The sequence below is a fragment of the Phalacrocorax aristotelis genome, chromosome 10 (genome assembly GCF_949628215.1).
Source record: "Phalacrocorax aristotelis chromosome 10, bGulAri2.1, whole genome shotgun sequence".
Taxonomy (NCBI): domain Eukaryota; kingdom Metazoa; phylum Chordata; class Aves; order Suliformes; family Phalacrocoracidae; genus Phalacrocorax; species Phalacrocorax aristotelis.
Genome location: NC_134285.1, coordinates 26,488,081 through 26,501,330, shown reverse-complemented (window position 1 = coordinate 26,501,330; position 13,250 = coordinate 26,488,081). Strand labels below are relative to the sequence as shown.

The 13,250-nt window shown below is 49.0% G+C and overlaps 1 protein-coding gene across 2 annotated transcripts in view; it reads left to right on the top strand.

The window, feature by feature from the left end:
- Positions 1-13,250, top strand: part of AXIN1 (axin 1) — a 73,916-nt gene that overhangs the window by 53,751 nt on the left and 6,915 nt on the right. The window contains exons 5-8 of one of the 2 annotated variants that reach the window (XM_075106112.1): positions 2,292-2,429; positions 7,797-8,350; positions 10,721-10,897; positions 12,066-12,311. In XM_075106112.1, the coding sequence (XP_074962213.1) occupies positions 2,292-2,429; positions 7,797-8,350; positions 10,721-10,897; positions 12,066-12,311 (1,115 nt within the window). The remainder of the gene's footprint in view (positions 1-2,291; positions 2,430-7,796; positions 8,351-10,720; positions 10,898-12,065; positions 12,312-13,250) is intronic. The other variant, XM_075106113.1, reaches the window with a different exon arrangement.

Here is a 13,250-nt window from a genome sequence, read left to right as displayed (position 1 = left end):
AACTAGTATCTGTGGGGTGAAGTGAGGTTTATTTCAGTCGCATTCAACTTGGATGGTCAGGGAGATCCTTGCAGAGATGGCTTCACAGAGGGGACTGCATCTTGCACCTTCAGGCAAGCTGCTGAGGACTTCTGTAAGCTGCTATGCTGGGTGGAAAGTCCCAAGGATGGGGCAGTGGGTTTTGTAGATGCAGCTGTTTATCAAAGAGAAAGGCAAATGAGTTCATCCTAAAGATTCTTGGGTTCCGTTATTTTTGTTTCTGTAGGTGAGCTTCAATCACCTCCAGACTTTGAGAGACTCTGGATAATCATGCTGAAGTATTAGTTGTAAAAGACCAAAATCGACTTGTCTCGAGTTCCCTGGGTAGAGCAGTAACCCTGAATGACTTCAGATCCTCATTAGACACGGAGCCGTGGTCCTTAAGTGTTGCTGGACCTGGTGGGAACCACCTTGTAACAGGACTCGAACACACAAGTTAGCAAACTTCAGCCTTTGCACCCGTTGCTGCTGGGGGCTCAGGAGAGACTTTGGTTTAGGATGCTGCATTGTATCAAAGGCTATGAAAATAAAGGGGAATTCTTTCCCATTTCTGCTTTTCTATGGAAGCTGCTGCGGTAGCTGCAATGGGGAGACCCAAGACTGTAACTGCTGAGCACCTAGCTGCCTCTCATTAGTCTCATTAAGTTTCTAACGGAGCAGGGCTTGGTGCTGCTCTCATATAAACAACCGCAGGGAGAGTTGGCATGTCTGAGGTGGCAGGAGGGAGTGAACACATCACCTGACAGGTTGCAACTTGTCAGGCAACAGAGAAATTTCCCTCAGGAACTGCTGGTGCTTCCCCATGAGATGGACAGTGGTGGTCATGGGTTTGAGGTTTCTGATGAAAGCAGACTCCCTTAGCCAGAAGTGCTCCCCTGGGCTATGTGAGGGGAATGGGGAAACACCACTTGGATCCTAGAAGCTCCCCAGCAGTAACAAAGCAGGGACCAGCTCTGCCACATCTTCCCCCATGATGGAGCCGGTCTGGGGCGCATTTCTGAACAACACAAGGTCCAGGCTAGGACGAAGAGTGCACTTTTGTCAGGTTTTAAGGCAAGGCATTATTTTAATCTGTTGCGTTGATCATTTGGCCGGACTGGGATAAAGTCAGCTGGTCTCTCATCCTCCTTTAAAGATTTCAAGCTCGATTTCTGCTTCTGGTGCTGCATTTGTTCTTTTGCTATGAATTATCTTGTGTCTTCATGTTTAATTTTACCTCTGGTCCTATAGAGTGTATATTTCATGTTGGTACTGAAATATTTGAATACAGGTTTTTATACTGTTGAATTTTCCATATATTTTTCCTCTAAATTAAATTTTTATCTCTGCTGTGTCATTTTATTTTTTCTACTATTTTAACAAAATAATGCAGAAGGGATAAAAATGAGGAGGAAAATACAGAAGGAGCTGATAGCTTCTTACTTCACTACATAGACGTCTTATCCCAGAGCTCGGGAATTTAGGGACAAAGTAGCTGAGCATAAGGAACCAAGAATGCCCTTGAATTTCCATAAATATTCATTTATTCACCCGGAGCAAGCAGAAGAATAGTACCTCTGCGCTTATAAGGTTGTTGTATTGATAAAGTAAGCAGGGGATAGTTGCACGCCTCTGAAGAGCCAAGGTGCAATCCTGCAGGATGCTCTAGTAAGAGAGGATGCTTTGTGGGAATCGTGGCCTTTTGCAGCTGCTGGGTTGTACCAGAAGATGGAGGGAAGTAAGATGTCTTTGAGGTGACAGGATTTCCATTCCTTTCTGTGGCTATGGGCTAGATTTGCAGAGTTAGACCAGCATACACTGATCCACCTTGGATAAGCTGAATAAGTATGTGTAAGGGTCCTCCTTTCTATCCAAGCAAAAACATCACTACGATAAGCATGATTTTTGAGAAGTTTGTCTGTATGTCCTTTTCACACCCTTTGAAACCAGGATATTCCTGTTGACGCTGTGTACATTAGGAGAAAAGCAAGCACATCCATCCCAAATTGGAGTTTGGTGCTGAAAGAGCTTGTTGAATTGTGGCTCCAGAAAACCTTTCCCTTATGTGGGGTGGTGTGTGGAGCTGGTGCCAGCTGGAGAGCTCGTGTTGGTGGCTCAGCTTCCAGCCCCCTGGTCCTAGCCTGCACCTCTGCATCTGCCAGTCTCCTCCCTCATGTCCCCACCAGAACTGGCATTTCCAGTTATCAAAGCCTCCAAAATAAACGTGATTTTTCGTGCATCTTTTGCTAACCCCTGGTGTGTTTTTCCTCCAGCGTACATACCGAATGCCAAAGGATATCCATGTTGAACCAGAGAAGTTTGCTGCAGAACTGATCAATCGTTTGGAGGAAGTACAAAAGGAACGTGAAGCAGAGGAGAAATTAGAGGAGCGCCTTAAACGTGTTCGAGCGGTTAGTAACCTCGTTGCCTCCTCCACCAGCCCGGGAGTCTGTGTACTGTGCACCACAGGGAGCTTTCAGCTGCTGTGGAAGCAACTGGGGTGACCACTTCCCTGCTCCAACAGCCATGGTCATTACTTGCACGGGGGCTCCTGGAGGCTCACATTGCCCCAGGAGCTTCCACAGTGCTGTTCCCCCATCCATGCAGGGCTCTGTGAGCTCCAGCACTCCCTCCCTGCTGTAAGATACCAGATACGGCACCACAGTGCCCGCTTCTGCCGCCAGTTAGGGGCTGGGGATGCTCTCCATCATCTTTGGCATCCTTGCTCTCCTGACTTCGAGAGCAATCCCTTCCATGTGAGGATGGGGACTATGTAGCAGGGGTTTGCCTTCCTCTGTGGGGTTTTGTGTGATCCCTGTTTCCCCCACAAATGGTAACCAGATGGCAGGTGATGTTATGCTTGGAGGTGTTTGTGTCTGCTCTCAGGCTGTTTCTACCACAACCAAAAGGGTTCTGCCTATCAGTGTCTAGCACATCCGTTGAAAATTGGGAACTGATCAGGTGTAGCATCCAAAAAACCTCTCCTGGGCAGCGAAACACACTGACTCCACATGGGTGGCTGGGGAAACCTTGCCCATGGCACTGTGTGCTGAGAGCCCTGGTACTGCTGGGGCCCTTCAGAACTCAAGGACTTGGTAGATGAACCAAGGGAAGCGTGCAAGGCCTTCAGCTCCACAACAAGCTCCAAGAGGGAGAGAATGAGGTATTGGTCATCTGGCATTACCTGTGTAAGACACCGTGTTCAGCAGTATTCACACCATATCTTTTATTCCGAGATATTGCATCTTGTGGGTACTTGTACGTCTTGTGCTGCAGATACAGGAGAGTTTTCAGAGGACACTGCAGTGCTGCTGAACATCACTAATATTAGTATAACTGCAGTCCTATGTGAACAAATTGTGGGTCTCTGCAGTTAATAGCTGCCACGGCCCTGAGGCAAAGGCTCAGTAACCCACAGCTGTCCCTTAAAGCAGAGGTATTGGTGCCTGTCTTGGCTAGCTCTGTGCTTTCAGGGAAGCTGAGCCTCCGGGGCTCCAGAGCAGGCCCTTCAGCCCCATTGAGTATTTTTAAATGTTTATCCAATAGTTCTTTAAGCAGAAAAGAGCTGTAGGTTGTAGTATTCTCTTCAAATGACGTCTGCATTTCAAATGAGTGAGGAAGGCAGAAGGATCTGTAAGGTTACCTCCAGCTTCAAGTGTTGTCCAGCAAATTCCCTGCACATCCAGCATCCAGCCAGAAAAGGCCAGCAAGGTACTATTTTGTAATTAGATTCCTGTTCTTCTGGAATTGCTGTATTTCCCTGTCTGGTACCTATTGCTTTCTAGATAAAGCCAATGTAACGGGCAGCATTTTCTGCTAACAGAGTCCTAGAGCACTCTTCCTCCTCCTCCTCCCACGGCTCCATTGCAGACCCCACCTGTACCAGACTACATTTTCCCAGCCCTCTGCCTCCTTGAAGAAGCTGCCAGTAGCAATACCATAAAATCATCAAATACCTATGTGCCAGAGAATAAATTTAAGTCTGTCTAAATACATTTTTGTGTGACTTAATCTATTTTTAAGCCCAGGACTCCCACTAATGCTATATATTAAACCTCTTTTCTGTCTCCAGAATGTATTTCATGGACTGGCTGGCATCTGGCATTAGCCATTCAAGAAAAACTCAGAATAAGCAATTGTAGCTTTTTTAGTTCAGCACTTAAGGTGCAGGAGCTGCTAGTATCAGCAAGAGGAGAGCTTGAATCCTGACAGATCACAGGGCTTTTTTCTATGACCTGAACACTAAAACTACAGGGTAACCTCTTACCAGATCTGCATGGCTCACTGAGCAGCAGCACAGGGAAAACCACAAGCATTGGTCACACTAGGAAGTTATCAGCTTAGCAGAGAAGCTGGAAATGTTTTGTAAAACCTAGGGAAAAAGAATTCTTCTCCCCCATACTGAGCTGCCTGCAGGTTCGCTTCCAAAGCCACGCCATGCAGTAACATTGAGAAAAGGCTTCTGATTTAAAGCCAAACGCCTTTTACTGAAAAGACTGTAAGATTTTTGTTTTTCAAAAAAAACCCAACTCTGAATTCATTAATTATTCTGAGCAATGTGGGAAAGGATTAGAGGATATTGCATTCCCTTATTACTTTTTGAGCCACTTCAGCCTGATGTCGTGCATGGAAGCTGCAGTATCATATAGATCAGTATCGTATCATACAGATCACTCTGTGTTTTTCTGAACAGAGTGAATTGTAAATAAGGCAGGAGAAGCAAAGCCACTGCTGAGATTCTTCCTATTTGAAGGTAAAGCATTGCCTAACTAAAGAGGGAAATCATTCGCATGATGATTGAAAATGGTGGTTAGGTGAGCTATTTTCCCCTACCAACCAGCAGCAGCCTGATGAGTGGGACTGGGAGAAGACAGAGGAGGAGGTTTTCAGGAAGGTATTGCTTGCCCTTAGCTCATCAGTGCAGATCTCAGCCTCCTAATTCAAAGGGAGGGGCACCCCCAGCCCTGCTGGAGAGTTAAAAATAGCTCAGCAGGCAGTCAGCAAAGTTGAAGCCTGCATCTCTCTAACTGCTGCTGCCTTTGGGAGCTGATAGAAGATGTTTCTGACAATATTATGTCAACAAAGCACCATCTAGTGGTTATGGCACCCAGGGCTTCCCCGCCCAGCTAGAGGCTGCACTCACCACCAAGCTTTGCCCAGCTCACAGTAGTGAGACGCTGAAACATGGCTCCAGAGTCCACACCACCCCTGTGCCCAGGAAAGCTGAGCCCGTGGTGGAGGCTGCTCCCCAGACCCGCAGGTTTCTTTGATGTAAGACGCTGCAGTTACTGCCTCTTGCCTGTGCCTCCTTGGTCATGTAGTTGTCTTGGCCATGGGCAAGGCGAGGGTGCTCAGTGGGCAAAGGGATGCAGGTTAGACAGCAGGCTTGCGCAAGCTGGGTGCGAGAAGGTTTGGGTGGGAGGGAAGGGTGCTACTGCATTGCCAGGCATAGACTGCTGTTGGGTAGCTCAGGGAAGGAGCACCTTGCAATGCACCAGAGCATGTAGCTGAGCCAAGGCTTGGTTCTGCCGTATACAAATCCCAGTTTGGACTGCTCCGACCTTGTGCCATATGTCAGTTTTTCCAATGCAGACTGAGCGTGGTGAAAAGATTCAGCGGAATTGGTATCTGCAGTCTTGATTTGAACCTTTGCCCTGCTTGAGGAGAGAGGGCAGCTTGGGATAGGCATACCAATTCCTTCATTAGCTGCCATTTTCTCACCGTTGGAGCTTTCCTACCTGATGTGAGGCTGAGGACCAGTGCTAGGGTGTGGGAAGCCAGCTGCCCCAGGGCTTGCCTGCATACCATCAACCCCAGCAGCACTTGCTCCTGTCTGAGGACCTGCTTGGGGTCCAGATCTCCTGCTCAGTGACATAGACGAGCTGAGCCAAGGCAAAGTGAGAGTGAGCCAATGTATCTCTCCTTCCATTAGCCCACCCTGATGTCAGTCTTGGAGCAAAGCAAAGTACCAGATCCCAGTTATCCACAAAATGGAGTTCCAGGCAGCCAGAGGATTTCCCAAATCCCAGGCACCCCTTTGGCTGGACCACCCTGGGTTGTCAGTCTCATGCCACCCTGCTCCAGTCAAACAGCACTGCCAGAGCTCTGAGCTCTAAGCAGAAGGGATGCACTGCCATTCCTCAGGGATCTGTGCCAGGGTTAGATCTTGCCTTGCACATTAGTTGGTGTTTAAACGTAAGAGTTTTCTTGAAAGTAGGCACCAGCCCTAAAAGCCTCCCAGGTGCTGAGCATGTCACTGGGTTACCATAAACTGTTAATAAATACTTACCCAGTGGTAGGGATTTAGTCAGCACATCCTTCATCTTTTCTTGTCCCTGAGCTAGGTGCCCAGAGACAGCAGCTGGCAGGCTGCAGCATTGTGGCTGTAGATGAAAGGTGCCTCTGAAGTTCTTCAAAGAGATTTGTTAGAAAGTTGTGTGTCCCCTCCAGACGTGGGCATCATGTCACACCCCCAGGTTTGCAACACCCACGCCTTTGGCACTTTCAAAGCCTGGCTTTGTCCCTGCTTCAGGTTTGTACCCCAAGGTGTGACACTGGGAGGAAGTCTGTTATTTGCTTTCTTGCTGTGTGGTTGGCAGCTGAAACTTTGAAGCTGGTTAGCAAGTGATGGATGATGACATCTGACAGGCAAAGCTGATGGAAGTCAGTGTTTTCTAGCAGATACGTTTATCTGGCAGGGCAGAGATACCCTGCACTGCAGCTGATTTCTTTGCTGTGCCAAAGGAAGAAAAGAGAGCTGGATTAAAGGACTCACTGGAATCCTGCTTATGTAATTAAAAAAAATAGGAATCCTGACTTCCAATAAAGAAACTTCATAAATATCTGAGTTTATGTTGGAGCATAAAGTAGTTTGTCAGCATCAAAACTGTGGCTGTCAGCATAGAGGAGTTTTATTCTTCCTGGCAAGGACTTAAGAGTCGCTAACAGCACGTCCTAGACTGTTGTGAACTACAAGAACAAGCAGTTCCAGCCCATTTCTTTATCTGCGTGAAGTATTTTACTCCAGCCTTAGCATGCCCAGGAGAAATCAGTGTTTGATTTTCAAAACCATTCATGCTGCTGTCAACCTTCAGTTGCTCCCTCCTGTTACAAGCCTGATGTTGGCTTTGCCTTGTGAAATAGTCATTCAGGTGAGAAACCCCTCTTGTCTTGCCTGACTCGAGAACTGTTTTGCCACATATCCTCTAACTTTGGTCTTTACCTGATGGGCTTTGAAGCAGTGCCTTACTGAAGGCTCGTAGGATGTTGCAGGTACAGTGTGGTAAGTTGTGTTTCCTCCACTGTTGGTTGTTACAGAATCACCATCAAGAGACTTAGGGAGCTTTTTAGTAAGGCTCTGCCCACTCATACATCTGATGAATTGTTACACATGTCAGAAAGCTGCATCTGTAAACCCTGGTTGTGATGTGTGGGCTGCCTGTCAGAGGTTGCCTTGGTTTCTTTGGGTAATGAGTGGAGACCCTTGCTAATGGTGGCTCAAAAAGCAGGTATGGAGACCTGAGCAGCTCTGCTTGGTGGCAGCAAGACTACACAGGCTTGGGTTGAGCATTAGGAAATTTTCTGCAGGAGTGTGGCACAGTCTGGGACAGGTCTCCAGAGGAGTGGTGGGTCACCATGTTGAAGGTTTTTCAAGATCTGGCTGGACTAAGCCAGGCCTGACCCAAGGGTTGGCAGTCCTTCTGCGAGTGGGATATGGGACTAGGGACTGCTTTCACCACTCTGCTGTCATTTTCTGATTGTCCTTGTGTTTCTTGCAGGAAGAAGAAGGTGAGGATGCAGATATCTCTTCTGGTCCCTCAGTCATTAGCCACAAGATGCCTTCCGCCCAAGCCTTTCATCACTTCGCTCCTCGTTACTCTGAGATGGGCTGTGCTGGGATGCAGATGAGAGATGCCCATGAAGAAAACCCAGAAAGCATCCTTGATGAACATGTACAGCGTGTCATGAAAACACCAGGCTGCCAGTCTCCAGGACCTGGCCGCCACTCTCCTAAGCCACGGTCCCCGGAAAGCGGCCACTTAGGAAAGCTGTCAGGGACACTAGGAACAATTCCTCCAGGGCATGGCAAGCACACAACAAAATCAGGAATGAAACTGGATGCAGCTAACTTATACCACCATAAACATATCTACCACCACATCCATCACCATAGTGTGATGAAACCAAAAGAGCAGATCGAGGCCGAGGCCACGCAGCGAGTGCAGAACAGCTTTACTTGGAATGTAGATTCACATAACTATGCAACAAAATCACGAAACTACACTGAAAACTTGGGCATGGCCCCTGTCCCTATGGACTCTTTAGGCTACAGGTGAGTCAAGGCAACACCCAACAGGAGTCCCAGAGCTGTGGCTTCTCTAGGAAGCTCTTTCATAAACGGGCTGTAGCATGTCGGTGAAACACTGGCTGAACCACATTTTCTTGTGAAAGCCTATGCTGGGACATGGTTTGAGGGCTTCCCACTGCTCTTCCCCTTCAGAAACAGGTATGCCCCCTGATAACCCTTACAGACCCCTTTTCATTTCTGTGATCTGGTGCTGAAAGACACCCTTTAACCAGGATTTTTAATGGACTTGGATATAAAGTAGGTTTTCTGCTCCTTAAAGCAGTGGAGGTGCTTAGAAATTGCAGATGCAGGTCTACTTCCCTGTGCATAAGGAGTTGCTAAGTATAGGGCTGTGTCTTGGGGTCTGGGTAACAGAAACCAATATGCTAAGGTGTTTATGAGAGGACAAAAAAGCTCTCCTTATTGCAAGGCCTAACCCATTCACCAGAAGGGCTCATTTCTCTTCACAACAAAGCAATGGATGCTGTGGTGCTGCTGTGGCGTCCTGTCACAAGGGGAGGTCCTCCAGGGTAGGGGACCCTCTGCCCAGAAAAGCCATTTTGCTGCCTTACGGGCTTTTGTCCATCTTCCCTTGGCCATCTGAATTCCTCCATCCCCTCTGTGCTGAGGGGAGGAGCAAAGCTACTTCTCCGCTGCAGCAGGTTTTGCTGGACTGCAAAGGTGAGAGCGGAGCTCGGGGCTGTGTGGGATAAGGGATGGTGATAGAGCAGCTGCAGGGGACCGTTGTGCTCATCCTGAGCACAGCTGGCTTCCCAAGGCTGTGGGTTTGGGGTGTTGCTTTGCAGCATACCAGGGTGGAATATTATTTAGTAAAGGCTGGGCAGGACCAGCTTTCTGGGGCGGCAGGAGGGAGGCAGAGCACAGGGGCAGCTGAAGCAAACTGCTCTCCGGGGGGGAGAAACACTTAAATCTGCCCTGTTTCTATGGGAAAAGGGTTGTTGCTTCAACAGAGCATAAGCATAGCCCAAAGCCCCATCTTGACACAGGACTTCTCTCTAGCAGCGACTACAGCATATATTTAAGGGAATTGTAAGAGGGCTCATTCAAAGCTGTCTTTCCTCTGGTACAAATTCGCAGTTCCTGACAGTCCCCAGGTTAGGAGCTTTACAAGACAACAGTTTGCATCTGAACAGTCTTGTTTGGCAACCAGCAGTCCCTTGCAGTGGTTTGTCTGGCTGCTTGTTGAATCCAGCTGGGCTTCTATCTCGCCAGCCTGCTGCAGCTGCAGGTTGATTACAACCTGCAGAAAAAAAGGCTTTTTTGTTGTTGTTGTTTGCACTGAACCTGCTGCTGGAGAATTTCATTTGATGATACCCACTAGTCCTCGTGTAGGGAGAAGAAAGTTGTCAGTCTGCCCTGCCTTTTTAGATCATTAGCAACCCCTCTCCAGGCTTTTTCCCCCAAGAATCAGCAAAGCTGTCTGAGGGCCTGTTACTCCTCTGTGGTGTTAAGGTTATTTTTCCTGCACGTGTTAGCACTCAGAAGTAGGAAGGTCCTACAGAGTAAAGTGGGTGAGTATCCTATGAAATTACAGGCTGTGGCAATGACAGGCCAGCACGGGTGAATTCTGCATGGCCTCATAAGCATGGGACTGCCCAGCTGGACATGTGGGCATGGATGTGAGCAAGGAGTGGTGGAGTTTCTGTAGGAGCCTTTGTTGCAGTCATAACCATAGCCAGAGTGTCAGCTGCTGCTTGGCATCCATCTGACTACAGTGTTCAATGTGGTTGGGCTTCCCAGTGCATGAGAGCCCACAGAAGGCAGCCCACCCTGCTAGGATGTGGTCTTCCACCATGATGTGAAGCCTCGTTTCAAATCAGGGTGAGAAGCGAATGCTGGGCATGGCAAATCAGCAGTTTGGGGTACCAGTGAATCTGGGAGGTGATGGGAAGGGCTCAGGTTTCAAGCAGTGGTCTGCTGTGGAGAGGGAGCTGGTGAATTGCAGCACCAGCATGAACTTCCTGCTGTGAGCAAAGAGCCAGGGGTTTAACACAACCCTTCGTGTGGCAGGAGATCTGCTGGGCTTTTTGCCACATTGCTGTGGCTTATTTGGCCAGAGGAGAAGCTCCCTTTCCCCGCAGGTGCTGAACGGAGAAGCCTGCTGTGCCTAGGTCTGGCCAGTCTTGCTCTAAGCCTCAACTGCGTCATGGTTGGTTTGAGCTGTGGTAGAGCCAGGGGGCTGTGGAAGGCAACCAGGACCACATCTGCACTGCAGGCAGCACCAGACCTCAGCAGCGTTGAGTACGTCTGGAGATAGACATGTCCATCCTCTGCTGTGGTCTGCAGTGGTTTGGCTTAGGCAAAGAGCTAATGTCTCAAGCTTTGTTCTTGCAGTGGGAAAGCAAGTCTGCTCTCAAAAAGAAATGTTAAGAAGACCGATTCAGGGAAAAGTGATGGTGCCAGCTATGAGATGCCAGGATCTCCTGAAGATGTGGAGAGAAACCAGAAGATCCTTCAGTGGATCATAGAAGGAGAGAAGGAGATCAGCAGGCATAAGAAAACAAACCATGGGTAAGGGCTGGCAAGAGGGAGGGGTCTTCACACTGTTGTATTGCATCTCCTGCACAAGGCATGTGTGTCTAGGCTGTCTGGCAGTCTGCCTTGTTCCTGGAGATCTTGGGAAGACAAGAATCCTCCAGACACAAGGGTTTAGACCTTTTGGAGCCTGAGGATTGCTAGGGGGGCAGTTTTTTTCTGAAGGATGACTTGCGGCTGTGGCAGAGAAGTTGCAGCCCCAGGGAAATCTCACAAATTGCTGCTGTGGTTCTGAGGCGTATAAGGCGGCACACAGCAGGCAGTGTTTTTCCTTTAAGCATTTGCTGTATGTAAATGCCTGTTACTCCTGCAAGGTGCTGATAGAAATGTTGGACCTGTTGCACTGGTGCCATTGGCCCTGAGTAAGCAGTTTAGCACAGCTCAGGATTGCCCAGCGTTTCAGCTTGCTGGTAGCATCCTCTGGGATGGCCTCACCTGCCTAGAGTGGAGCCAAGGACATGACTGTCCCAGGAATCGTTCTGGAGTCAAGCAGATCTCCTGCAGGCATGGATCCTTAATCACAGTCTGGTCAGTCCCTGGCCTGTCACTTGGCAGTGCTTGCCAGGTGTTGACGAGAGGGATCTGGGGTCTTGTCCCCTCTGACACAACTGCACTGGTGGTTGAGTGGTGAGACTGGTGGTGGTTTGTTTTGCTTGATGATAGAGGCCAGGGTGGGTGGTACTGCAGGCAGCTGCGGCCAAGTGCCAGAGCCATGGGCAGTGCCAGGCCACTGTGAAGTCAGGCAGCACATTCTGCTGCTGGAAGGGCAAGCACATCCCTGGGATGCTGACAAGCAGTTCATGGAGAAGCTCCCAACCTGGGAATGCCAGCAGCACACGGGAGGGCATCTTCTGGAGGAATGTCACAAATGGTGGAGCTGCCTTTTGCTGGTTTTATTTTTATGTATTGTGGACTTGATGAGAGCCCTTAAACAGATATGTGGGCTTTGTGTCAGGGTTGGGTTGCTCACCCCTTCAGGACTTGCTGTCGTGAAATCTTCTCTTTCCTTTGGAATCCATGCTGTAAGGAACTTCCCAGTGGTGCCCGGGTCCGGCTGCAGAAGCAGTAGGTCCATCTAGGAGTGACTGTGTGTCTGTCCAAAGCAGCTCGGCGGTCCATTTAAAACCTTTGTGTTTGTGTGTAGCTCTTCAGGTGCTAAGAAGCAGCTGCCCCACGATATGGTCCGACCCCTCTCCATTGAGCGACCTGTTGCTGTGCATCCGTGGGTCAGTGCGCAGCTCCGGAACGTCGTCCAGCCTTCTCACCCCTTCATCCAAGATCCTACCATGCCACCCAATCCAGCCCCCAACCCTCTCACCCAGCTGGAAGAAGCTCGCAGGAGGTTGGAGGAGGAGGAAAAAAGGGCTGGAAAACTCCCCCTTAAGCAAAGGTACAGTGATGGGGTATGGCTGTGCGTGGGAGGGAAAGGGGGGACTGCTTTCAAGGTGGGCAGCTGAGGGAGATCTCCACTGCCCTCTGCTCTGGTCTCCAGCTACCAGCATCAGCTAGGTGGAGGCACATGCAGAGAGGTCAGCGAAAGCTGCCCCAGTCCCTCTGCTGTGGTGGTGCAAGTGCCAAAACCCACCTTGAGGGCCTGGTCTTGTGGTTTGTGGATGGAGAGGCTGGAAATGCTCCTAAAAGGGTGGAGAAGGGGCTGCTCAGAGCTTGAGGAGGAGCTGGGCAGGTGGTGCCTGTCTAGACAGGGTGTGGTATGGGAGAGCTCTCTCCCCTGGTACTTGCCGACTCTGCTCATTCACACTCACAAGATGATTTCAAAGGTTGGTGCAGGAGCAGAATTTAGCAGGATGCAGCAAAATTAACTGCAGAAGGAGAATATATATTTGCTTGTTATCTACATCTCCTGCGGTCTTACAGCAAAGGCTGCTTGTGGCATCTGGATGGGAGCACTACACTGTAGTCCCGCTGCAGCAGCACTGACTCTGCATGGCCCTGTCCAAGTCACTGCATCATTTTGTGACTCAGCTTAATGCCTGTTGCAGAGCTAATTCTCCTGCTCCTGTGTTATCTTTCAGGGAAGATTATTTGCAAGGCCCATGGAGCTCTCTGATGAAAAGTGTTTTGGAAGTGCTAGATAATTACTGTTAACAGCTAAAAAGCACTATGTCAATTAAAAACGTTTCACAGCTTTATAGTTGTATTCTGAAAACTTGAAACCTTGGTGTCTGACTCTTAGCAACATAACTGTAATTTTAAAAAGAAGCTCTTTGAATTGCTGAGCTCCAATTATTTTTGCTTGCAGTGACCGTGTAGCAGACTTCTGCCTATTTATGTCAGAGCATTGATTGAAAGCCAGGTAATTAGAGGGCTC